The sequence below is a fragment of the Artibeus jamaicensis genome, unplaced genomic scaffold (assembly GCF_021234435.1).
Source record: "Artibeus jamaicensis isolate MK-2021 breed Jamaican fruit bat unplaced genomic scaffold, CSHL_Jam_final scaffold_847, whole genome shotgun sequence".
NCBI classification, from domain to species: domain Eukaryota; kingdom Metazoa; phylum Chordata; class Mammalia; order Chiroptera; family Phyllostomidae; genus Artibeus; species Artibeus jamaicensis.
Window position 1 is genome coordinate 13698357 of NW_026522057.1, and position 27110 is coordinate 13725466.

The 27110-nt window shown below is 41.3% G+C and overlaps 2 protein-coding genes across 5 annotated transcripts in view; both read right to left on the reverse strand.

The window, feature by feature from the left end:
- Positions 1-1786: 1786 nt before the first annotated feature.
- YTHDF2 (YTH N6-methyladenosine RNA binding protein F2) lies at positions 1787-8068 on the reverse strand. The gene is made up of 4 exons (XM_053660355.1): positions 7835-8068; positions 7310-7334; positions 6681-6760; positions 1787-3436 (listed from the first exon to the last, which is right to left on the reverse strand). Exons 1-4 carry the CDS (start codon positions 7859-7861, stop codon positions 1802-1804), a joined length of 1767 nt encoding a protein of 588 aa, XP_053516330.1. The 5' UTR covers positions 7862-8068; the 3' UTR covers positions 1787-1801.
- Positions 8069-16141: 8073 nt separating this feature from the next.
- GMEB1 (glucocorticoid modulatory element binding protein 1) overlaps positions 16142-27110 on the reverse strand; it is a 35990-nt gene continuing 25021 nt past the window's right edge. For all 4 annotated transcript variants that reach the window (XM_053660538.1, XM_053660540.1, XM_037149587.2 and 1 more), the window contains one exon: positions 16142-26940. In XM_053660538.1, the coding sequence (XP_053516513.1) occupies positions 26240-26940 (701 nt within the window). In that variant the 3' untranslated portion in view covers positions 16142-26239. The remainder of the gene's footprint in view (positions 26941-27110) is intronic.

The window sequence follows — 27110 nt, forward strand, 5'->3', positions numbered from 1 at the left end:
TCTGCCATGCCACTACATGGTACCTAAAGGTCATCTCTACCTTCCTTGTACTCATAGTAACAGGAGCCTGTGAAGACATCTTTAGTGTCTTTCAGATGCCTGGCAAAAATAACCAGTAAACTGTCTTTTTCTACAAGATTATGGGAGATTTTACATTAAACTGTTAAAACGTGGAGAAAAGAGGAGAGTTTAAAAGACTAAAAAGGAGGAAAGTTTCTAACAGCCAACTCTTCAGTAATCTGGGTCTGAATCCCAATACTTTTAGCATCACTGACAAACAAGTGTATCTCTATTTGTCTGTACACAATAGACTATAAGGCTGCAACTCTCCTACTTTAGTTGAATAACTATGCACCTCTGGTCCTGTGTTACAGAGGTGAAAAATCCACCAAAGACCCTCCTCTCTCAATGCTCGAAGGAGTAAGTTTTTATAGAGCCGTAACAAACATCTCAGATCCTAGATCAAATACATATGCTCTCTATGAATTCATAACAAATTTAACAAAAATATATTTACAAAAAATTTTAGGTTTTGTTTCTATTTTTTATTAAATTCATTGGGGGTGATATCAGTTAATAAAATTATATAGGTTTCAGGTATACAATTCTATTGTACATCTTCTGTATACTGCATTGTGTATTTACACCCCAAGTCCAATCTCCTCACATAACCATTTACCCCTGCATCCCTATTCTACCTTTCCACCACTGGGTTTGATTTTTATCTTACATTTAAAACTAACCACTCAGAGTTCTCTCAAATCATTTACAGATTTTTCTTTAATTTCCTCCTTCCCCATAATCCTTTCCCCTAATTCCTACATTTAAATATGTCTAAGTCCACCCCTGGCTGGTGTGGCTCAGTGGACTGAGCATGGGCCTACGAACCAAAGGGTCACCAGTTTATTTCCAGTCAGGGCACATGACTGGACTATGGGCCAGGTCCCCTTGTTAAGAGGCACTTGAGAGGCAACCACACACTTCTTTCTCCCCCTTTCTAAAAATAAAATCTTTAAAAACAAATAAATAAATATGTCTAAGTCCTAGATAAAATACAATCCACCCCAACTAGTATTTATCATTCTCTTATGGTCCTGAAGTTTATATTCACTCCAACACACAAGGATAAAACATAACTAACTCTCAAATAAATTCAACTCTACCCAAGATTCCCACTTGGTGCAAAGGAAACAAGAGAAAGTGCTTCTTCAGGAATACAACAAAGTATTAAGAGCAAAAGCCTTTTCTAATGATCCATTTTCCAAGTTTTATATAATAAGCATTTTACTTTTCCGATGGAAAAAAGATTTTGAAAAAAGAGAGAACACTAAGGATAGGAACAAGAAAATTCTTAAAAACATCCCCTTAACGTTGCCGGTTGTCTAAGGGCAGGCTAAAAGATGATGTCAGGACTTGGTGACATACCAACTCTTAGGGAAAAACACAGTTATCCATTAGGCCAAAAGTTAATTCCAAGAGAACTTGTATCTTTTCTCTCTGCCTTACTGCAACCTCAAACTTCTCCTACTTTAATTTCCATGGTATTATCACTTCAATCATTCCCTTTCAAATTCTGACTCATTTTTCACCTCTTTCTGCATCATGTAAATTCTTTTTCTCTACATTTCTTTTCCTTTAAGCCTACATTTGTGTCCTCCTCCATTAATGTTCCCACATTCCTTCACACTAAGGTGCATACAGTAGATCCATCACACTCCCACATAAAGGACTGAACTATTCACTGATACTTGTGTTATTTACAGAGCTTTTATTATTTAGTATAATACCTCTCCTGTTCTCTCTAGTTCCATTCCCCCTTCCCTAAAAGTCTTAATGGTAAGCTGGTTACCTTTTTAACACTTTCTTCTTCCTCTTGGCGTTTCTCATAGTGTGAGAAGTCATCAAAAATGGAAGTGGTGTGCTTGTAGCTGGCTATGATTTTCAACACCTGCTTAGCCTTTTCCAGAGGCACTTCCTGAGTGTCCCTGGAGTTGGTCACTGGTTTATTCTCGTTGTTCTCTAGGCGAATGTGTCGCAGCTGGCTATTGGGAACGTCCTTCACAAAAATCCACCGGACATCAAAACGCCCCTTCCATTTGTCCTGGGACCATACACCTGCACACGTGTTGTAGTCCACAGCTGATTTCATTTCTGCAACACCACAGAAGTGTCCACTGCCGTTGACACTGAAAAGTAAGTAAACGGGGCCTTTCCCGTTCATGGAGCGATAAGCAGCATCCAGTCTCTTGTTACCATGCTCTGTGCTGCACCAGATATTATACTTAATGGAACGGTGGATATCGTCCTCAGAGTAGCTCTTAATGATGAAAACCCGGCCATGTTTCAGATTCCAGTCAAAATCCTTGGGGTTATAGTTATTAATGGACCGCAGCTTCTCCAGCACTGGGTGAGGTTCTGAAGGAGTAGATCCAGATCCAGCCTGAGACTGTCCTACTCCATTACCATCCACCCCATTATGACCAAACCCACTGCCACGGTTCCGAGGTGCTACCCAGCGGGTTGGCTGAGCTGCCTGTTGCTGGACTGAGAGCTGGGCGGGCTGTGGTGGAGGTGGAGGCAATGGCTGTGTCTGTTGCCCTACTGATGCCTGAGCCACTGGTGGGCTAGTGTTAGCCTGCTGACCTACAGGTTGGGGAGACCCCTGGGTTGGCTGCTGACCTATGTTCTGAACCAAAGCCTGTGAGGGGGCTTTTGCCACAGGACCCTTGTTATCCCAAGTTCCAATATCCATGTTATGCTTTATTGGGGGTGGTGGAAGACTTGACCCTGCAATGCCATTCTTGGTCTTCAACTTAGGTTGTTGTTTAGCAGGCTTGCTAGCTATATCAGCCCAAGATGCTGGTTTTGGAGGAGCAATGGTAGCTGGAGGCAAACTATTAGAAGCCACAATGTTACTAGTAATAGACCCACTACCAACAGCAGACCCTACAACTTTTGGAACACTGCTCGCAACTTCAGTGCTACCCAACTTCAGTGCTGCCATCCCTTGGTCTATAGTATTCATGCCAGGAGCTTTATTGAGGGTATCACTGGCAAAAGCTGACTGTCCATCAATCATGGCTCCACCTAAGGAGCTAGGTGCATAAGCATAATTGCTACTGTATCCAGAGCTCTGAGTAGACTGTCCCTGAGAACTGTTATTTCCCCAAGCTGAGAAGTCAATACCACTGGGAAAGAAATTAAAACCATGCTGACCAAGAAATGGAGTGCTACCAAGGGCTCCTGGTTGTCCAAACATTGCATCTGGTAGGAAGTGAGGCTCTCCGTTGCTCAGTTGTCCATAAGATGTTAGATAGGGCATCGCTGTGTCACCCCCTGTAGACCAAGCAGCTTCACCCAAAGAATAGGAAAAGCCGATGGAGGGACTGTAGTAACTGGGTAAGTAGGAATCTGACATGGCAGTATATGCATTATTCTGTGGAAGGGGAAAAAAAAAGCAAATCAACAATGCACATAAAAATAAATAAATCAGGACACTTCTCTCAATTATTCAAATAATTCAAATACTTCATCCATTATTATAAAAAAGGAGAGTGACCATTTCAGATGGTCTTGTCCCATAAACTTGCTGCTTCTTATAAGAAATTTTAGTTTAATAATTGTAATGTTTAAACATTTAAAATTTAACTTACATATAGTTCATGTGGGCCCGAACTTTAGAACCACAATTCAGAAAAGGGAAAAACCCAGCATCTTGACAACAGTTAGTCTTGCCTTGTAAGTGTTGAGATGATGCTTTTATGAAAACCAGTATCTTTGGATTTGAGAGGAAATTTTGGCAAAACAAAGGAATGTTCTATAAAGTCTCCTATTAACCATACTATAATAGATACAACAATAAAACAAATAAAACTGGAAATTTCAAATTCTACCCCAAAAATCTATGCAGCCATTCCTCAACCACAAACCAAAAAGCAAAGTTCTACCACTATAAAGACACTATAAAGTGTCTGTGTGTCAAGTAAACTTCTTAAATCTTATTAGTAAACATTTAGATGGCATGGTTTTATGTATGTTCATAAATCTTTGCTATTTTAAAATACTGATGCATAAATTTATTTTCAATTATCAAAATGTAAAAATACACAAAGACATTTTGGTATATGTCAAATAAATTTGATTATGGGAGAAAAAAAAGCAAGGTTCACTACACCTAGTTTACAGTGGTAGCCTCTTGGCAAATTATCTGGGAACATCAACAGATGTCACTATTTAATTATAACCTAGAAAGGAAATATATAGTAGCCTCTAGAGGATTTAAAACTAGAAAAAATGTTGCTACCTGTTCTGCTTCTCCTATAAAACAAATGGCTATACCCTAAAATGCACAACTAACTTTTCCATTAAAAATAGGAGTATAATTCTAAAGACACCACAGTCCATTACCTTTAAAAAAGGAATATTCGTAAAAAGTAACCAGAAATATAAATTCATATGCAAATAGCCTTCATGTTAGAAGGGAGATTAACGCAGCAAAAACCTCAATTATTCTTGATCTTACATTAGTTTGTGCTGAAAGTATTTTCACTTTTTTAGTAAATCCTATAGCTCACAATATAGTCCCTTAAAATGAGAAGCTAGAGCCCTGGCTTGTGTAGCTCAGTGGATTGAGCATGGGCCTGCAAACCTAACAATTGGGGTTCAATTCCAGGTCAGGGCACATGCCTGGGTTGCAGGCCAGTTCCCTGCAGGGAATGCATGAGAGGCAACCATACATTGATATTTTTCTCCCTCTCTCCTTCCCTTCCCCTCTAAAGATAAATAAATAAAATCTTTTTAAAAAATGAGGAGCTGGAGATATACAAAATTGGTCTCTATAGATGTCAATACAGTTCAACTCAACAGTACTTTACCCTAACTTCAAAACAGCTCTGGTATATAAGAAGCCATTAACTAGTCAAAATACAGAACTTTATTCTTAAGAGACTTGGATGACCACCATTATTTTAGGCCTTAAATTTGTATTACCAAAGTTGAGTGCTTCTCCCTAGCCACTAAAACATATCTCTTGAAGATTAAATGTTTCCACTAATGTAATCTAAATGGCAGAGCTTTTCTCCATCAATCTGAAGTTTCCTTAAAACAAAAAAAAGCCCTGTCTTTTCAAAGACATCTCTTAAAATTAAGAGTATTTCTTGAAGATAGTATTAATACTTTAACAAACCCAAATCCATTATGTATAAATCTAATCTGTAATGACTGGATTAAGCCTGAAGGATTATTCCAACAAAAGACAATGAAAAACTGATTAAAAAGTAGATGAATTACTCTGGAAGATAAACTACCCTGGACAAAGATTCTCAGGTTTTCTACTCAACCAGATTTTGATCCCCCCCCCCCCAATATTTAAAAAATAAAGACATTTAAGCTTTAGCTTATTTAAGGAGAGAAAAAAGCACTTAATACCACAGGTTATGCCATTATTTAGCTAAATTCTACACCTGAATGAGCAGGTTCCCACATGCCCCTGAGCTCAAAAATCTCAATTACACAATGTTTCACAAGAACTACTTAGAATTATATTTCCAAATGCTCCAACTCTCCCTGTTATAAAGATTATGTAAGCAAACTACTTCAATAGCAGGAACCTATTAATAGTTCATTCCTCTACTTCCTTCCCTACTTTTCCTGATTAACTGGTTGTTTTCTGCAAAAACTTTTTTCCTATCATTGGCTTAAGTGGTTTCTATATATTCAATACAGAAAATTTCACACAAAGAATCTAAAAGTTTTATGTAAGAATTACACCAATATGGATGCATGCCAATACATCAAGTCATTCTACACTATTACACCTACCATATAGTATCTACTCAGAATTTATGTAAGGATTCCATAAGCTGCTGCTTTTAGGATATTTTGTTTGAGTTATCGCCTATTTTCCTTTTCCTCCTATTAGTCTAGGAGTTATATCTGCTACAACTTTGTAACTATGTCTTTGGGAAAGAAAATATTTATACAAAAGAACCGCCACATTAAAGAAGTTTCTATATGCACAGGTCATGTACCTCTATGCAACTACATTCACATTAGAAGATACATTATATTGCAAAAACCTCATTCTTGATGTTAACCTGTGCTAAACACTATTTTATCTTCTTTTAACTCCATTTTGTAAATCCTATAGCACCCTTAGTGAGAATCCAAAGGTAGATACAAAGTTGGTCTCTATTAATGTAGATATAGTTCAACCTGAAAAACAAGTATGTAACTCCAAAATAGTTCTAATCCAAGACCCCACTAACTTTACTGACCAGAGGAGAGGAAGAATACCCAGTTCTGCAGTACTGAGTAAAACTAAGGTGATTTTCTAATTAGTTTTTCCATGACATGTGAATCCAATTTTGGGGGTGGGGATGAAAATTCAGAATATTTAAACTGGAAAGGATTAAGTTTGGCATTGTATACTCTTGGTAAGGCAAAAGAACTACTCAAACAGGTGTTAACACTAGTGCACTGTAAAATGTCATCAGAATTAGTCTCAGAGGACATGTCTGCTGACAAAAGATGGGAATCTGCACAGTCTACTAACATTTGTAACAACTTTTTATAACACCCTACTAGTAAGAAAGTCACCCCTGAAAATGTAACTTATTCACAAGAAAGAGAAAAAATCATATACACCCTTTGATCAGGAATGTAAATGGTTAAGTACTCACGGGTCTTGCCTGTGGACTCAAGTAAGGTTCAAAATCATCATCGTTTAATCCATCCTTTTGATGTACAGATCCATTTTGTACTAAAGGGAAAAAATTAAAATTACGAGTGTCTCAATCATACAATCTCCCTCCCAAATTAATCAAATATATATAACCAGAGCAATTAATTCAACCAGTTTGAATTTCGAAAGGATACGAGTGAATGCTGAACAGTATAAGTAAAAATGTCTCCTCCACGCAGAGCAAGTTGATCCAAAAAGGTCATTTTACCGGCTCCTCCAGATCTCAACGCCCTCCGGCTCCCCCCCAACCCCGGTCACATGTGAGTACTTCCAGAGTGTGATCCACGAGGATGAAAAACAAAGGCCTTCTAAGACATACAGGAAACTAAGGACCTGAGACATTTCAAAACAGAATCCACCCCCACGCTTAATGAATTACTCCTTGTTCGCTAAAAAGCTGATCGCCAGCTGCAAGAAAACGCCGAAAGGGTCAAATACTTAAGTGTACGGCACCTGCGAACTAAGGGCTTCCCAAAGATCCGCGCCTCCGGGCGCTTCCCGGAGACCCCGCCCCCACGACTCGGCGCCCCCCGCCCGGCCCCGGGCCACCGGCGAAGCCGAGCTCACCTTTGTTTCCTTGACCTTTTGGTCTCTGCGGACACAGGGAACGTCGCCGAGCAGCAAGTTGTCCGAGGAAGAAAGGGAAAAGGGAAGACAAATTAAAGCCAGGCCCAGGAGGGAATAAAGGAGCGGGCCTGAGGGTAGGCGTCAGGAACGGCAGCGAGAGGGGGAGGCAGTAAACGGGAGGCGGGGAAAGCGCTAGGCCGGCGGGGCTCGCGGGCAGAAAGCGGGGGGACGCGCCGGAGGCAAAGCGAGGGCACCAGGGCTTCAAGGAAGGGAAAGGGAACAAGGGGGGAAAACGAGGCCCGCCGAGGAGGGCAGCCGAAGCGGGCGTTGGGCGCCGAGGGCCGGGAAGAAGCGGGAAGAGCGGGCTGAGGGCCAGGCGCAGGGCGCGGCCGGCCTGAGAGGCCCGAAACCCGGCTCGCGAGAAGCGCCGCCTCAGCTCGGCCAGACCGGGGGCGGCGGGCCCGGGCCTAGTCGGGCTCCCTCTCTCCTCACACAATGGCCGAGGCATGCGGACCGGGCCTGTACCTGCTCCAAGAGGCTGCTAGCCGACATGGCTCTCGGATCCTCACAGGTAGCGACGGCGGCGGACTCTCTTCAGAGTGTCGGCGGTGGCGGAGAAGCTCCAGCGGCGGGAGCAGTCGGCGCGACGGCGGCTTTTGTCCCTGACACTCGGGGGCCTCGGCGGACGCAGCGGAGACACAGCGCGCGGCTCAGGCTCCGGCTCCGACACGGCGACGCTCTAGTCCCAGAACGCAACGCCCGTCTCTATGGCTTTACGCGCGCGCGCGCCCGCCCCCAGCAGCCGAAATAAGGGCGCGGAGCGGCGGCGCAGGGCGAACGCGGCGCGACGCTGACTCTCACATTCACTCACCCCACGCGGAAGGGTCCCGGCGCAAAGCACCTCGAAAAGGAAGAGGCGGGACCGCAGCGCCCTCTAGTGGGCTGGAGGAGCGGAAGCGGCTCGCACTGGCTCCCCGCCCCCACCGCTTCGGGATTGGGGCCTAGGAAGGTGGGGACGACTGCGTCTTACCACGAGGTTTTTAGCTAACACCTGGAGAGAGTGACTTTAGCTTTAGAAAATCCACAAAAACTAGCCTTTCCGTGAGGAAGAGACCCCTGAAGCCTGAGACACCATAAAATAAAGCTGTTTCCCAGCTGCAGATGGCACCCCACCCCCAACTAGGGAGGAACTCAGAAAAGAGTCACGGAGCCTCCAGGGAATGTTCATGGGATCCCTATCTCAGAAAGACACCCCCTCCTCAGGTGCCTGGTTATCCTCCTCTGTTAGCAGACTGCAAAAAAAGTAACAGTACCCAGAGAACAAAAACATTCACAAAAATTTGATCCCCTGCAAAAGATAGTCATCCTTCAGCATTGCTGGCAAGAGAATCTACAATTTTTCCGGTTAGTCGCTGGCCCCCGTAATAATCTGTTAAACTGTGGCCTTTATTTCCAAGAAGGACACACTCACACATCTAAACAAAATTTTTCTTGTACTTTCAACAAGTCCAGAGAATCTATAAGTCTATGGACTTCAAAAGGAAATGTCCTTATCTGAGGAAGAAAGGAAATTAATGCTACTTGAATTCCTGCTCTGTTAAGTTTTGTTGTTATTGTGTTTTCAAAGCCCTATTAAAGGTTTTCAGCATCTTCAAAATACCTATTAGTTGCTACATTTTACAACCCAGGAGACAGAATTTAAGTACTGTGTCCAAGGTCACAAAGCTGTTAGATGTATCTGACACACACAATGTCATGGTGTCGCTCTGCCCTCAAGAGAAAACCTGTTTTCAAGAACCAGAATCCAGAGGTGATTAAAGGGCAGGGAAAAGCATTTTTAATCAGAGACAAACCCAACTCATGCAGGGATATTTGATCCCAGGACAGCCCGTCTCCTAATAGCTTTTGGTATTGCAAATAGTAGTAAACAGATAAATAATGCACTGTTAAGTATCAACCTGATACCATCCACTCCCTGGATACAGGAGGCTTTGGTGGACTCAGTAGTAAAATAAATGATAACACAACATACTGGGTTTTGCATCATAAATACACATTGAGTGCTAAATTAATTTTTTTCTTCCCATAATCATACTTTAAGGTTGGAATGAATAAGGTCAGGCACCAAATGTGATGGACTTCTGGAAAAGACAGTAAAATGTGAAGTCACAGACCACAGATCCCACCAAAAGAATAAAAGAAATCTAGTAAGCCTTCTTTATAGATACTCAGCCTGGCCCTAATGGGGTGTCTCAGTTGATAGGAGGAGCATCGTCCCATAAACCAAAAAGGTGCAGGTTTGATTCCCAGTCAGGGCACATATCTAGGTTGCATGTTCAATGCCCAGTCGGTACAGAAGGCAACTTATCAGTGTTTCTCTCTCCCCTCCTCTCTCTCTATAAATCAATAAATATGTCTTTGGGCGAGGATTAATAATTAAAAAAATAACAGCCAGGCCCTGGCTGGTGTAGCTCAGTGGATTGAACGCGGGCCTGCAAACCACGTGATCACGGTTCGATTCCCAGTCAGGGCACAGGCCTGGGTTGCAGGCCAGTTCCCAGCAGGGGACTCACGAGAGGCAACCATACATTGATATTTTGCTCCTTCTTTCCTTCCCTTCCTCTCTAAAAAGAAATAAATAAAGTCTTTAAAAAATGATAAAAATGGGGTCAGTCAACCCCATGGCCCAGATTTATGTATAAACTATAAACAGTTGCCTACACTTACTGTAGGAAACAGCACAGTATGATAAATGGAGGATTGACCTGGGAGGGGGTGGGACTAAATACCGGCCTCCCCACCAGATTTGCAATATTAAGTAAATTACTAAACAAGCCATTCGATAAATGGCAAAAGGGGATAATATCATCTTCTTAAAAGGCTTGTTTTGAAGATAAAGTTGTTGTTGTTGTTTACAGACATTAACTAGCCCTGGTCAGCTAGCTAGGCTGGAACATCGTCCCAATATGCTAAGGTTCGGGGGTTTCATTCCTGGTCAGGGCAGTTACAAGAAGCAACCAATCAGTGCATAAATAAGTGGAACAACAAATCGATGTCTCTAAACTGTGATATATCTATCAATAAATAAAAATTAAAAATAAATAAAAGGAAGACATTAAAGCAAGTCCAGTATATTGTAGATTCCTTCCCTATAATTCCATTAAGGCATGGTAGTAAAAATTCCCTCCCTCCAATGATGAAATTTTTATTAGTTCCTTTGGGATTACTTTTTGTCATCTGGGAGTTGCTATTCTTAGGGGGAAAGGTAATCTCTAAACCTGGCTTTTAGTTCACCAGAGTGGCTTTAATAGGCCCCTGAACAGAACACACAAGAGTGATGTATTTACACTGGAGAAAGGGAGAGGAAGTCTGGAGTGTGGGGTGTCATCTTATGTGACCCTCGTAGTTTGAGGAAACGAAACTGTGCTAGTGATGGGTCTGTGTTCTAATTTCAGCTCTGCGACTGGGTAGATCAGGCATTCAATCCCTCTTTCAACCAGTATTTATTCAGGGCCAAGCAATGTGCTGGAGAAAACATCTTAAGAGTTTACTTTCCCCTGAAGCTTATACAGTCAGGGAAACCGACTGTAAGCAAATAATTATTCAATTACAGTTGTGCCAAGTACAGTGAGAAAGCACAGAGGAACCTGTCCTGGGGGACAGAGAGGGCAGAGGAAGTTTTCCCTGAGGTGGTGACCTTCAGCTAAAGCCTGAAGAATAACAAGAAGGTGAGGGAAGGGAGTGAGGAAACAATAGATGCAAAGGCCCCAAGCAGAGACAGAGCTTGGCACTGGTGAGGAACTAAAGGAAGGCCAGCATGACTGTCACATCCTGAGAGAGACTGGCACTAGATAAGACTGGACACGGGCAGAAAGGAGAAAAATAGGAGCCTTAGATGTTAACTACAAATGATGATCAGCCAGTAAAGGGTTAATAGGAGCATAGCATTCTCAGATTTACATTTAAGATGTTGCTAATTTGTTAACTCTGCAGTGTAGGAAATAGATTTAGGGAGAAAAGACATTAGGAATTAGAAGAGTATTATAGCCCTGGCTGGCATAGCTCAGTGGATTGAGTGTGGGCCTGCAAACCCAAGGATTGTGGTTCGATTCCCAGTCAGGGCACATGCCTGGGTTGCAAGCCAGGCCCTAGCAGGGGACACATGAGAGGCAACCATACATTAATATTTCTCTCCTTCTCCTTCCCTTCCCCTCTAAAGATAAATAAATAAAATCTTTTTTTAAAAGAGTATTACAGTAAGTCAAAGCAAAAGGTAGTGGTCCAATATAGTAGTGGCAATGACAACAGTGAGAAATGGACATTTTAGGAGGTAAAATGAGAGGTCTTAGTGATCCATTGATTGATTGGATTGGAGGGGCACTAAAAAAAAGCATTATCAAGGATGATACCTGGTTTGACTTTAGCCACTGGGTGGATGAAGTGCCATTTTCTAATGTAGGGAAAACTGGAGGAGATTTGTAGGGGTGGGGGAAAATTATAAATTTATCTTTGGCCCTGACTGGTGTGGCTCAATGGTTTGGGCTTTGTCCCACAAAGCAAAAGTTCATCGGTTTGATTTCTGGTTAGGGAACTTGTATAGGTTGCAGGCCGGGTCCCAAGTTGGGGGGCATGCATGTGAGCAGCCATGGATTAATGTGTCTCACACGTCAATGTTCCTCTCTCTCTCATTCTCTCTCCTTTCCCTTGTCCCTAAAAATAAACAAAATCCTTTAGAAAATGTATCTTTGGACATGCTGGGTTTCAAAACATCAGCTAGAAGTGTTCTGTAGACAATGAAAGGTTTTGGGGGTGTGAACAGAACGACAGAGCTGAGAATACCGATCGTGGATGTAGGGATGTTAGTTGAAGCCCGAAAAGTCCATAAGGTTGCCTCAGACGAGAGGGGGAAGAAAAAAAGGCCCAGCAACCAACTGGAGAGGGGGAAGGGGAAACGAGGAAAGTGAATCATTTCCTCATTCAGGCTATTTCCAACACTGTAAAATGAGGAAGTTAGACCAAAATAACTTCTAAGTTTCCTTCTAGTTCCAAAATTTTAGATTTCTGGAAGGTGGAAACCAAAAAGCTCTTTCTAGGGGCAGTGGGAATAAGAGAGAAAAAGGAGGGCAGATTTTATGTACTCTTTTTTTCTTTTAAGATTCTCTTTCTTTATTTAGAGAATGGGGATGGGAAGGAGATCAATGTGTGGTTGCCTCTCTTGTGCCGCCCGCCACTGGGGACCCAGCCCGAAACCCAGGCATGTGCCCTGACTGGGAATTAAGCCAACAACCCTTTGGTTCTCGGTCTGCTGCTCAATTCACTGAGCCACACCAGCAAAGGCAGATTTTATACAGTCTTCAGGAACAGTAGATCTCATTGCCCATCACGCTCTGAGTAAGGCAGGGATAGGAGAGATCTTCTTTGAGAAATACTTACACACTTCACACAACCGACAGTGTAAAAACTTATTTTTAAAAATTTCTCCCAGCTCTCTCCAGTCCTCACAATGTCCAAAGCTTGCCATCTCTGGCCCTGTATACTTCTCACTGTGTACTTTGTGCTCCAGCCACGCTGATTTTTTTTCCCCCCAAATACTCATTTTTTTCTGGAACCCATAATTTTGTACATGCCATTCTTTCTGCCTCAAATGTCCTTGGGAATCTCCCCGACCCAACTTCTGATCACAAGACTATGATCAGTGAACCTTTATTCTTCCCCCCAAGCATAAGGAGGGTGCTTGATTTTTTTGTTCACCCATGATACTGGCATTATAGTAATTTATTTTGGTATATTAAATGTATCTGTTTACATCAATATTTCCTTTTGTTTTGCAAGTCTTGGACTCAGTTGAGAATCTAATGAGAGTAGTAATGAATTTTCTCAGAAAAATGCGTATATACCCAAATGTTTCCTTACAATCTTTTTAAAAAATATTTTATTTATTTATTTATTTATTTTAGAGAGAGGGGAAAGGAAGGAGAAAGAGTGAAAGAGAAACATCAATGTGTGGTTGCCTCTCATGTGTCCCCTACTGGGGACCTGGCCTGCAACCCAGGCATGTGCTCTGACTAGGAATCGAACCGGTGACCCTTTGCTTCACAGGCCTGTGCTCAATCCACTGAGCTACACCAGCCAGGGCTCCTTACAATCTTATTAAACACTCCTGCCCCAAACCCGTTCATCCCATGGACCCAGCTTAAGATAACCAACCCCTGGATTATATATTGCCTTTCCAATAAATCTATGACTGCTTAAGAGCAAGAGTATTTTTATTATTAATTGCTGTAATCCAATATAAGTAAATGTTTGTTGAATTAATTTAAATATCTCATTCGTTTTCAAAATTCTCCCTAGTAATATCAAACCACATTTTACTATTGAAAACCTAGTGGGTCCATTAGTGTTAAAAAGTTAGATGTATAGGCCCTGGCTGGTATAACTCAGTGGATTGAGTGCTGGCTTGTGGACCAAAGCATCACTGGTTTGATTCCCAGTCAGAGCACATGGCTGGGCTGCAGGCCAGGTCCCCAGTATGGGGTACACTAGAGACAACCACACATTGATGTTTCACTCCCTCTTTCTCTCCCTCCTTTCCCCTCTCTCAAAAATAAATAAATAAAATCTTTTTTTAAAAAGTTAAATGTGTAGATTTAACTAATTTAATTGAATGCTAAAAGAAAATGTGGAAATCCCAAGATAAATTAATGATCAACTTTTTAAAAGTGTAGATGTATTGCCCTGGTCAGGTAGCTTGGTTGGAGCATTGTCTCAATATACCAAGGTTGTAGGTTCAATCCCTGGTCAGATTACATACAGAGAGCAACCAATGAATGCGTAAATAAGTGAAACAACAAATCAATGTCTCCCTCTCTCTCTATCCCTCCCTCCCTCTCTCTCTCAAATCAATAAATAAAGTGCAGATGTGTTTTATGACTCACTGAATGGAGATGTGAAAAGAGCAACACAAGAATTGGCTAAAGAAAGAAAAAACAGCTGGGCTAGGTGGCCTTAAAACACTAGTAATTCACAGCTGTGTATATCCAAGAGCAGCTGTTAGAGACATCAATGGCAGAAAAGAATAAGAACCAAGAGCCAGCAGTAAAGGAAATTTGAAGATTCAACTTGGAGTCTAAGAAGGGAGAGCAGAATTTTTTAGGAGTCCTCCAGGAATTAAGAAAGGTAATGATAATGTAATTTGTTTCTCATAAAGCTAAGCTTATTCAGTGTAGGGAACTCTTCTTTATTCTGAGATTATTTCTCTCCTAGCTTTTTGATGTAAAAATGCTCTTACCTGGCCAGGTAGTTCAGTTGGTTAGAGTGTCGTCCTGATATGCCAAAGTTGCAAGTTTGATCTCCAGTCAGGTCACATAGAACAATCAAACACTGAATGCATAAATAAGTGGGACATGAAATCAATATTTCTCTCTCTGTCTCTCAAATCAATATATTTTTTTAAATGCCCTTTCTGCTCTGGCTGGTGTGGCTCAGTGGATTGGGAACCAGCCTGCAAACTGGAAGGTCATGGGTTTGGTTCCTGGTCAGGGCACACGCCTGGGTTTCAGGTCAGTTCCCTGGTTGCGGGTATGTGGGAAGCAACTGATAGATGATTCTCTCCCATGCGTTTCTCTCCCTCTTTCTCCTTCCCTTCCCTTATCTTTAGAAATAAGTAAATAAAATCTTTTTTTAATGCCCTTTCTTTTCAAAGATGCTAATAAGGGTTGGTCATTAAAAATATATACTTTTTTGGTAAAATATAATGTTGGGGATCTCATGTGGTTACTAAGACTTTGAGGGTGAGTCATCTCCTTTATTAATACATGGATTCTAAAAGTCCAACTAGCTCTGTGTGAAGGAACAGTTTACATGATAGTCTCAATCTGAGAAAACAGCCTGGAGGGGAAAATGAAGCACAAACAAGATTTCTGGAAATAGTGCCAAAGGGAATTGCAGTTAGGGAATCCTGGAAGGCCTGGTGCAATTTTAATCTATGCCAAGAAAAAAAGAGTTAAGCCAATGAATTGTCTAAACTATTTGTGACGTTTTTACAGATAAGTCCTTCCCTTTCGCTCCTAGGGTGGTAGCTACAGAGAACTTAAATGAGGCAAGAATATGAGAGGCCATGTCCAATTTTCTCTGAATGTCTCAGTCAATGGAAGAGTTAACATAGCATTTCTGAGACATAGTAGTTCCCTTTTTATTCCTGGAGCTAGAGAATGTTTGCTTTTTGCTCAGTTGGCAAAGGCTTTTTAATACTATCAATGTTCTATGGAACATTGTTCTATGGAGTAGGTTCCCTATGTAACAACTGGCACATGGGGTTGGGTTTAGCAAAGAAATTAAGGAGTTCTGCTCTTCCGGAAAGTGGCCAGAGGTGACCTCTGAAAATGCTTTGCTATTCGATTGACGCAGAAAACCCCACAAACATGCAAACCGAGAGCTTCAAATCTCCGTGTTCATTTTAAGAACAATCGTGAAACTGCCCAGGCCATCAAGGGTACGCATATTCAAAAAGCCACCAAGTTTCTGAAGAATGTCACTTTACAGAAGCAAGGACGTTCTTGCTTCTGTAAAGTTGCAATGGTGGAGTTGGTAGGTGTGCCCAGGCCAAACAGTGGGACTGGACATAGGGGTGCCTGCCCAAAAAGAGTGCTGAATTTTTGCCGCACAAGCTTAAACATACAGAGAGTAAAGCCCTGGCCAGGTAGCTCAGTTTGTCACCAAAGTTGCGTCAATCCCTGGTCAGGTCACATGTAAGAATCAACCAATGAATGCATAAATAAGTGGAACAACAAAGCAGTCTCTCTCTCTCTCATCAATATTTTTTTTTTAATGCAGAGTAATGCCGAACTTAAGGGTTTAGATGTAAATTCTTTGGTCATTGAGCACATCCAGGTGCACAAAGCTCCCAAGATGCAGCACAGAAGTTGCATAGCTCATGAGTGGATTAACGCACGCATGAGCTCTCCCTGCCCTGCTGAGATGATCCTTACTACAAAAGAATAGATTGTTCCTAAACCAAAAGAGGAGGTTGCACAGAAGAAAAAGATATCCCAGAAGAAACTAGAGAAAAAACTTAAAATAAATTTTGCATACATAAATTAATGAGCATAAAATAAATACTAATAAAAGTAAAAACAGAAAAAAAATAGAATTCTAACTAGGGACACTGACATCAGCATTATCTCAAACAGGGCCATTAACAAAGTGATAAATCAGTACTTTGTGTGACAGGTGGACAGATGATCTAGGTTCTAAAATCCTTCATCAGGTAAGTGGACTTTCCCAAGCGCAAGGACTCCCTCTCCAGTACTCCTGGGAGATGGTGAACAGGACTTCTTGCCCATCAGATAGCAAAATCTGATCAGCTTCCACTGCCCCAGATCTCTGAAATTCCAACTAATTGTATCATGATCTAAGCCCAGTCCTAAAACTAAAAAATTTAATATGCTGGAAGTTGAATATAAGGAAAACAACTTAAGGAGCAACTAAACATGTTATCAAATAAAACATCATCATTAAAAAATGATTTGTTGAAGAGTTCCTTTTAGGTAATAAGCTTCTCTAGTATATTTAAAGACTAATTAATTTGATGGGTACACTGTACTTCAAATGTATCTATTATTTTGAGTAGAAGATAAATATATTCATTTCCTCACTGTAAAATGAATAATGCTACCCATCACATGGAATTGCTGAAAGAATCAAATGGATTAATATATGCACTTTAATTATTATTAAAGTGCTTAGAACAATGCTTGCTTGGTACATAGTTTCCCTTCAGTAAGTATTGGTTGCTGTTATTATTACTATTGCATCAAGTATCTATCAAGTTCTACTACATGCCAGGCACTGTTCCAGGGACTGAAGAAACAGCAGTGACTAAGAAATAAGGAAGGTCCCTGTTCTCAGGGAACTTCCATTCTACTTGGAGGAGAAAAAATAAGTTTATGCCAGGTGGTAAGTAAAATGGAGAAAAATAAAGCAGGGTAAAGGAGAATAGGAAGCATAGTTCAGGGGGAAATTGTCATTTTTTATAGTGTGAGTGGTAAGGAAAGTCCTTTCTGACAAGGTAATGTGTGAGGAAATAAGCTTTGCAGTTATTTATGAAAAGAGTGTCCTAAGAGATTACTGAATTTTTTTTTAAAGCTACTAAAATAAGTAGGCCTAGGTTTGTAATACATAACACAGAGGAACAGCTGTAAAGGAGCTATACCTGCCCCCACCTAAGATAGGCCCTGATTCCAGTCAAGTGTTGGTATAAGGAAATGTTATCAGATCTTGCCTTTTTTTCCTTCTCTTTCTTTTTGTTTTTTAAATCCTCACCCAAGGATACGTTTATTGATTTTTAGAAAGAGAGGAAGGGAGGAAGAGAAAGAAAGAAAGAAAGGGAGATAGAGAAGAACGTAAATGTGAGAGAGATAGATGTGAGAGAGAAATATCAATCAGTTGCCTCCCATTCCTGTCCTGACTGAGGATCAAACCCAAAACCGGGTTTGGTATACGGCACAACACTCCAACCAAGCCACCTTGCCAGGGCTTTAATTTTTATTTGTTGATTTTAGAAAGAAGAGGAGGAGGAGGAGAGAGAGAAACATCAATTTGTTGTTTCATTATTTATGCATTCATTGGTTGATTCTTGTATGTGTCCTGACTGGGGATCAAACCTACAACCTTAGCGTATCAGGATGACCCTCTAACCAACTGAGCCACCTGGCCAGGGTCTGTGTGTATGTGTTTAAATTGTATCTTGTATTTTTCATGCAAATTGTCCTAATTTTGAAAGACTACATAGGCATAAATACATATATATGTTCATCAAAGGACGTGCAAGAGCCCTGGCCAGATGGCTCAGTTGGTTGGAGCATCATCTCATACACCAAAGGGTTGTGGGTTTGACTCCCAGTCAGGGCACATACTTAGGTTTGGATTTAACCCTCCAACAGGGTACAAGGCAACAGATCGATGTTTCTCTCTCACATTGATGTTTCTCTTCCTCTCTCTCTTACAATAAACATATCCTCAGGTGAGGATTTAAAAAAAAGACACGTGCAATAATGTTTTACAGTAGCCCCAAGTTGGAAACTACCCAGGTGCCCATCATTAGAATAGACCAGCTGTCACTGGCTGGGTAGTTCAATTGGTTAGAGCATCATCTGGATGCATCGAGGTTTGGGGTTGAATCCTTGGTACACAGAAGAGTCAATCAATGAATGCATCAATTGGTGGAACAAATCAATGTTCTCTCTCTCTTCCTCCCTCTCTCTAAAATCAATAAGAAAACAAAATGGATCAGCTGTGGCACAGTAACAGTTTCTACAGAGCAATAAGAAGGAACCAACTACAATTTCACATTATAGGTGAATCTCACAATATAATGTTGAGTGAAAAAAGGCAGTCACAAAGGGTTCAAAAACCAGGTAAAACTAAGCCACGGTGTTAGAGCTAGATAGTCTTTACTCTGGCTGGATGAGGTAGTGGTAACATCTTTTTTTCTTGATCTAGAAGCTGATTTTATGGGTGTGTTCAGTTTATTAAGTGTATCAAATTGTACAGTGATTTGTGACTTTCCTGTCTGCATTTATACTTCAATTAAAAGTTAGGACAAACAAAAACATAGGCCAAACAAAACAAGTCTTCAGGCTGAGTCAGGACTGTGGAATTCTAGTTTGTTCTATACTGTATAGATTCCTTCAGAAAAAAATATGCCAGAAGTGTACAAAAAAAAAAGCCCTTACACTTTGAAATGCAGATAAACCTCCCCTGGGTAAGCTTTCCTTAGGGAGAAGCTCTTACAAAGTACAGTGGGCAACTTTATCTTCTAGGTCATTACCCAGCCTCACACTTACCCTTATATGTAACCCAATAGAATTGTTCATTCTTGTCCTCAAACTAGAAAAATAAATGCATCTATACCACATTACAAGCCATAACTATCAGTAAAGGTACAGAAAGAGAAAAACCTAGAATCAATTTCAAAGAAGGGCCTGATCTACTTTAGGTTGAGAGAGTGCCAAATGTCTTTAGACTGAGAGGTTATAAGACAGGAGGAATAGGTAGTAAGAATCAAAATGGGCTTAAAGAATTTATCCAGGCCCTGGTCAGGTAACTCAGTTGGTTAAAGCATTGTCTTGATATGCCTAGATTGCAAGTTCGATATCTGATCAGGGCATATACAATGCAAGAAGCAACAAATGAATGCATAAATAAATGGAACAAAAGGACCTGCTTGGAAGAATGGCACTGCTGAATGAGGATAAGACTTTCAGCCTTGGCTGGTGTAGCTCAGTGGATTGAGCATGGGCTGCATACCAAAGGGTCACCAGTTTGATTTCCAGTCAGGGCACATGCCTGGGTTGTGGGCCAGGCCTCCACAGTGGGGGGCCAGGTGAGAGGCAACCACACATTGATGTTTCTCTCCCTCTCTTTCTCCCTCCCTTTCCAACTCTTTAAAAATAAATAAAATCTTTAAAAAATATCTTGCCTCCTTGCACAACTACAGCAAAAATTACAACTAGACTACAAAACAAATATCAGCCAGAAACATCAGAAAATCAAGCTGTGCGGAAGTCTGACAACCAAGGATTCAAAGAAGCCATGTTCATCCAGGCAGGTGCACTTTTCTGCCATAGGCCACACTACTAAGACAGGGAGTCAAAGCAGCTCTGCCTAATACACAGAAACAAATACAGAGAAGCTGCTAAAATGAAGAGAAAAAGAAATATGGCCCAAATGAAAGTACAAAACTCCAGAAAAAAAAACTAAACAAAATGAAGATAAGCAATCTATTAGATGCAGAGTTCAAAACACTAGTTATCAGGATGCTCACGGAACTGACTGGGTACTTCAACAGGGAAAAAAAAAAAAAGACCCAGGAAGAAATGAAAGTTACATAAGTGAAATAAAGAAAAATCTACAGGGAACCAACAGTGGAGGGGATGAAACTGAATGTCAACAATTTAGAACACAAGGAACAAATAAAATAATCAAAATAGCAAGAAAAAAATGAATTCAAAAAACAAGGATAAGCTAAGGAGCCTCCAGGACATCTTCAAATGTACCAACATCTGAGTCATAGCAGTTCCAGAAGGAGAAGAGAAAAAGCAAGGAATTGGAAATCTATTTAAAAAATAATGAAAGAAAAATTCCCTAATTTGGTGAAGGAAATAGACATGCAAGTCCAGGAAGCACAGAGAGAGTTCCAAATGAGATGGAGCCAAAGAGGACCATACCAAGACACACAGTAATTAAAATGCCAAAGGTTAAAGATAAAGAGAGAATCTTAAAAGCAGCAAGAGAAAAGCAGATAGTTATCTACAAAGAATTTCCCATAAGACTGTCAGCTGATTTCTCAAAAGAAGCTTTGCAGGCTAGAAGGGACTGGCAAGAAGTATTCAAAGTGATGAAAAGCAAGGACCTACAACTTAGATTACTCTATCCAGCAAAGCTATCAATTTAGAATAAAAGGGCAGATAAAGTGCTTCCCATACAAGGTAAAACTAAAGTTTATCATCACTAAGCCATTATTATATAAAATGTTAAAGGGAATTATATAAGAAAAAAAGATAAAAACTCAAACAGTAAATGGCAATAAATTTACAACTACCAACAACTTAGTCTAAAAAACTAAGCAAACAAGCAGAACAGAAACAGAAAAAAATATGTGGAGATCATTTGGAGGGCTATCATTTGGGAGGAAGGAGGGAAAGAATGGGGACTAGGTGCAAGGATTAAGAAGTAAATAATGGGCCCTGGCTGGTGTAGCTCAGTGGATTGAGTGCAGGCCTGTGAACCAAACAACCGCGGTTTGATTCCCAGTCAGGGCACATGTCTGGGTTGCAGGCCAGTTCCCAGCAGGGACACACAAAAGGCAACCATACATTGATATTTCTCTCCCTCTCTCCTTCCCTTCCCCTCTAAAGATAAATAAAATCTTTTTTAAAAAAAGTAAAAAATGGAGGGTACAGAATAGGAAGAAGAATAGAACAGTATAGGAAATGGAGTAGCCAAAGAACTTATATGCATGACCCATGGACCTGAACTAAGGAAGGGAAGATTGCTGGAGAGAATGGGGATACTGGGTGGAGGGGGGAAGGGGGAAAGGGGGAAAATGGGACAACTGTAATAGCATAATCAATATAAGTGAAACAACTGATATTTCTCTTTCTCTGAAAAATCAAGGAAGGGAGGGAGGGAGGAAAGAAGGGAATTTATCCAGGAAACAGGCATGACTTAGCCTGGGTCACCATAGATAAACAATCAGGTATAAAAGACAAGTTTTAGATTTATGTGTGCTGGGGATCTTACCTACAGACACTGAACATGTACATCCTAAAGATGCTTCAATTCAGGTGATTAATGGAGTGAAGAGGCTGTTTTAGGTAGTAAAGACAGCCATCTCTGGATGTATGCTGATTTGGGTTCTTGGGGTGCCATGAGAAATGATGACCTAAAGTTGAAAGAGTTACTGACATGGCAGAATTGGGAACCAAATGTGTTTTGGTTAGGGAAATAGGAATATGGATAAAGGAGTTGGCGGAAAGTAGAACCTTCCAGAGGAAGTCAAATTGCCTAGCTCTTGAAAGGACAAAGAAAGATGTTCCAAAATTGAGGGGGAAACCTGGAAAGGACTCAATTAGGGCTTCCTAAGAAGAGAAATCCCAGGGACAAAGAGAGTCAAAATCTATCAGAATTGATCCTGTGCAGTCCCTTATATAGCATCACCACCTTGGTGGTTATTGTAGTACATTGCAGACAGCATAAGAGTTTCCCAGGAAGGAGGTATCCTAAGTGTGAGGGAACTGTACTAGATATGTGAAAATGCAGGGAGAGGCCTAGCATCTGAATTTTTTTCTCAGAAAAGACTATTTCCTCAGGACTGTGGCCCAAAATGAATCACAACCTCATGCCTATTTTCAGAACTCAACCTTTTCTTTATCCTTCCTACTTCCTTGACCTGGACCAGTTATAACTCAATAAACTAGTAATCCCATAGTTTATGCTTGATTTTGCTATTTTTATAATCAAATGTTACCAATACAAATACTTCCTACCATACAAACTTACCTTTCACACCTTTTATGACAATGGGACGAAATGCCTCCACTAAAGAGTATCATATTAACTGAACAGAATACTAACTTCCAATGTATTTGGATTAACATTGCTTCTTCTTCCCTAATGTGAACAAAGGTGTAAAAAGAAACAAACCCAAAACTGCAGTGAACTGGCTTTGGGTCCTGAAGTATTGTCCATTTTATACTTTCGAAAAATTGGGAGAGGTTTTTTTTGTTTTGTTTTGTTTTGTTTTGTTTTGTTTTGTTTTGTGGGGTTTGGGTCAGGGAAGGAGTCTGAAATGGGGAAAAGAACAAGGTGAGGGCCAAATATGGACTTGGCCAAGGTGAGACAGTTGTACAGCTGACTCTGAGGCCCTTGCAGATTCTGCATGACAGGAAGGTTTGGGCATTTACTGCCCACCAGCTAAACTCCAGTCCTACATTGGATTCATCTCACTGAAACTCAAGAGAAACTGACACATGATTTGGCTTTCTCCAGTGCAGTACTCTTAGGAGAAACTGCCTGTGCTACTGATTGCCTGGCTCTGGAGGCAAAAGCAACAAGGCTAAGGATTTTTTTTCCTCTTCTATAAACACAACTACTTGAAAATGGTGTACAAAATAACGTCCCAAAACCTAGCCAAAAATGCTCTCTCCTAAATCAGCTTAAGGTCACACCTTCAGGAAGTACTCCCGTATTTGCTGGCCCCAGCCCCCAAACTGGAGTGCTTCATCCTGTTTTCTCTTTTTTCCCCCTTATTTTTTTTTTTTTAAGATTTTATTTTTTTAGAGAGGGGAAAGGAGAAAGGGAGAGAAACATCAATGTGTGGTTGCCTCTTGCACACCCTCTGCTGGGGGCCAGGCCCACAACCCAGGCATGTGCCCTGACTGGGAATCAAACTGGCAACCATTTGATTTGTTGGCTGGCACTCAACCACAGAGGCACACCAGCCAGAGCCCCTCCTAACTTATTTATTGATTGACTTGAGAGAGAGACATCAATTTGTTGTTCCACTTTACTTTTATGCATTCGTTGGTTGACTCTTATAAGTGCCCTAAACCAACAACCTTGGCATATGAGGACAATGCTCTAACCAACTGGGCTACCCTGCAAGGGCCCTTTGTTTTCTTAGCTCCCAGCTAAGAGCTCTATCATTGCATTTATTCCAATATGATGGTCTGTTTCAATATCTCACTAGAGAAGGATTTAATCTTTTTGTACCTCTGGTAGACCACTGACACCTATGGATCAATTCTCAGAATAATGCTTTTCAATGCATGAAATAAAATACATAGGATTACAAAGGAAACCAATTATATGCAAACATAAATTCTACACAGTCTCTAGAGTATGAGCTTTTTAAGTGCAGGGAATGTGTCTTCACCTCTGTACTGCCAGTGCCTAGCACAAAGCCTGGCACATAGACCATACTTATAAATGTTTATTTAATGGACAAACAGAAAGATGGCTACTGCCAAGTCAGCCCGAGGAATGATTCATTGCAAATGCTTGTGTACAGATGAATGGCTTGCATATAGTTCCCCCATCTGAGATCATCTGGACTGGACCTACAAGGGAACCCCTCAACTCAACAATGGGTGCCACAGCATGTAGCAATAATGACAGGCTATTGGAAAACCAGGAAAACAACAAAGCTTGTGTATTTCCACCAGCTGGACTATTCAGAAAGTAAAAGTAAACAGGCTCTGTCCTTAGAAGGAGATCTCTTGACTTTGGAAGCATGATGCTCACACTACAATAAAATATTACCAACAGCTCTGATGGAGCAAAGAAAGGAACTTAGGGTGTAGGTATTTTCCTTCTCTGTTCTGAATTGGGCCTCTTGTCTCTGGAAAGAGAAAAGTGTCCCTAAAAACCACATTAGGAATGATATGCCTTTTTAGCTTCAAGTAACAGTTTTAGCCTTAGAGAGAAATACTGGTTTTGTTTATGTACCAACAGAAAACCTAAAAAAGCAAGAAATAAAAGCCATTTTCCTCACTAAAGATATATAAAGGGCCAAAGCTTTGTTCTAAGCTGACCACTACATCTATTAAATGTTTTGAAAAGAAAAATAAAACCCCAATTTTAAAGCTGAAGACCACAACTGTATGGGGTTCAGAAATCTCACCCTTTAAGGCTTTTATAATTGACCCTCCAAGTTAGAGGGCTTCTCCAGCTATATACAGCTATCTGAGGGACAGAACTGTTTTCACTTGACAACAGGGTTTCCAACATCCATTGGAAAAACATGGCTTCAAGTGGGTGGCTTCTTAAGAAAAAAAAAAAAAAGGAAACTACAGGTTGAAGTTTTGCTTTTAATTAAAAAACAAAACAAAAACTCCCACTTCTAAGGTATGTGCTTTCTTTTTTACCTATTTTTCCTTTAAACTGTCTGCGGTTTCCCTATATTTTTCCTAGTGCAGTAAACAATACAACCAAAAGAAAGACCAGGGTCCACTCTTGCCCCAAACACTGAAGGTGGTCAAAGAGAAGGAATCACAACACAGAAAATGGCCCAGCTCTAAGTATATAAACAGTAAAAAAAAAATCTTACTTATACACCCTCCCACCGCAAAGACATTATTGTTGACATTCTTGGTACACTTCCTATAATATAACATTGCAGACAATGCTTCTTTCCAAGGGAGTCCAGCTCGCTCAGGAGACATCCACTCGGTGTCTCAGGATAGGCTGGGCGTGTTTAGTCTTCCTGCCAAGCTAAGGGGTTTTTTATGAGTTCAATCTCACAGAAACATCTGTGGTATAAATGAATCTAAAAGAGGATGAAGGTGGGCATCTGTCACTGTTCTACAAACCAGCCAAAGAGCTGAAGAGCGTGGGATCCAGGAGACAGATGTCATTAACGGTTGAGAAACGGAGGGTAGAACAAGAGGAAGCACCAAATGAGTGGATGCTTTTGGTTCCAAAGCCAAAAAAGGGCCCCACCAAAACAGGCAGATGGTCTGGATGAGGAACTCCCCTGCGCTTGGAGTTATGTGATAAAAATAATGGTCTTGGAGGCCCGACTACCACAACAGCCATAATCCAAGAGCAATTTACACCACATCACAGTTCGTGAATAAATGGACTAATCCTAGTTTAGAAAGGTAAGTGCTTTGACAAAGTTGGAGCCAGGTGGGCTTGAATCCCAAAGCACAGCTGTGACATCCCTGGATTTCTATTTCCCCTGATGCTACTTGCTCCATGGTAATGTACCCTTCCACTTATCAGTGGTCTCTCCTCAAAATAGCACCCATAGTGGTAACCCTCAGAAATATCAAGAGGTATCAGTTGCACTTCAAGAAATAAGATAATTTCTTTGCCCCATCCTGGCCAAAGCACTTCCCTTTTTAAGCTGCTGCTCCAAGCAACAGAGTTCCCCTTCAAGCAGATTTCAACTTCCTTTGTTTCAGAGTTTTGCACTGGCCTCTGAGGGCCCATTCCAGGATACAAAACAAACTATCCTTCTGCATCCATGTGTGAGTGGGTTATCTTCCAGTATCAGGTCTGTGTTCCAGAGTTTGGTCAATGCATCTTTACAAAAATAAAACCACATGCATACATAGGTAGACTAGCCTGGAAAGGGCATTCAGGATAGGGTTTCTGGTTATCTTGATGCCTCCCCTAAAAGAAATAACTTTCTTGGTATAAGAGGATGAGGACATTGAATAACCTACTCTCAACTTCTGGAAGGGCAGCTTGTTTTTGTCCATTCTTTCAATGAGGGGGTGGGAGGTACCCAACATTTTCAGTTACAGCAACAAGATAGTTTTTTTTTTAAAGGATCCTATGTGGAAATGAGTGGGACAATGATAAAAGTAAACAAATAATTAAAATTTAAAACCAAAACATATCTCCTGGCCCCAATCTCCCCAGTTAATCCTCTAAGACCACAATTTCCACATTGTGGACTTGATGCTGATGTTCTTCCATCTCAGCCACAACTTTATCCTCAGTCCTCAGCTCTGTCTCCAAAATGACTGCTTTGCCCTCAGTATCCTCAGCCTCTGGGTCTGGGGCTGGGTCAATCTCAATGATGGTCTGCCCATCCTCTGAGGTGCTTTCAACAGCCTGTATTGCCGAGGTCAGGCCGGACTCCATGGCCACCAACTCCACAGGGCTCACCATGGTGGTCATGTTGCCCAGGGTACTCCCATCCTGCATAGCAGTAGAGCTTAGCAGCGTCAAGCTAGATGAAGGGTGAATGGTCACTGTGTCTGGTGAGCTGCTCTTGGCAGAGGAGACCACTGTGGCATAGCGGAAGAGCTGAGGGCCAGAAGGCAGTGTGTGGACAGTCACAGGGCTGGAGCCCTGGCTGAGGGTGGCCACTGGAATATTGCCCATGGAAAATGACTGACCCACTGGGGTGATGGTAATAGGTGAGATGACTGTGAACTGAGGCTGCTGGACAGGAGGAGAAGGGCTCAGGACAGTGGTGGAGGCTGGCCGTTGGAGCCGGGGCCTTTTTGGAGGCTTAGGAGTGCTCACAGGCATCAATACCACATTTTGAACTGTCTGGGATTTCAGCCTGTGATCCTGAGCTTGCTTCTTCTGCTCTTCCAACTGGCGTTCCAAGTCTATGAAAAAAAAAAAAAAGACTGTGTGAAGGAAACTATAATCTTGGGAACAGTAAAATGGGAAGGAGGAGACCTGGGGTCTTGTTCTGGTCTTGCCGCTATGTAGTCTCAGGAAAGTCACTTCATTGTTTTTAAGAAGAAACTAGACCGGATGATTTTCTTTTTATCCT

Excerpts from the sequence above, each read along its gene's own strand:
- YTHDF2 (XM_053660355.1), bottom strand. The coding sequence starts at position 7,861 with ATGTCGGCTAGCAGCCTCTTGGAGCAG. Across the intron at positions 7,335-7,834 it reads CTAGCAGCCTCTTGGAGCAG|AGACCAAAAGGTCAAGGAAA; the intron begins GTACAGGCCCGG and ends CTGTGTCCGCAG. Across the intron at positions 3,437-6,680 it reads TGAGTCCACAGGCAAGACCC|AATAATGCATATACTGCCAT; the intron begins GTGAGTACTTAA and ends CCCCTTCCACAG.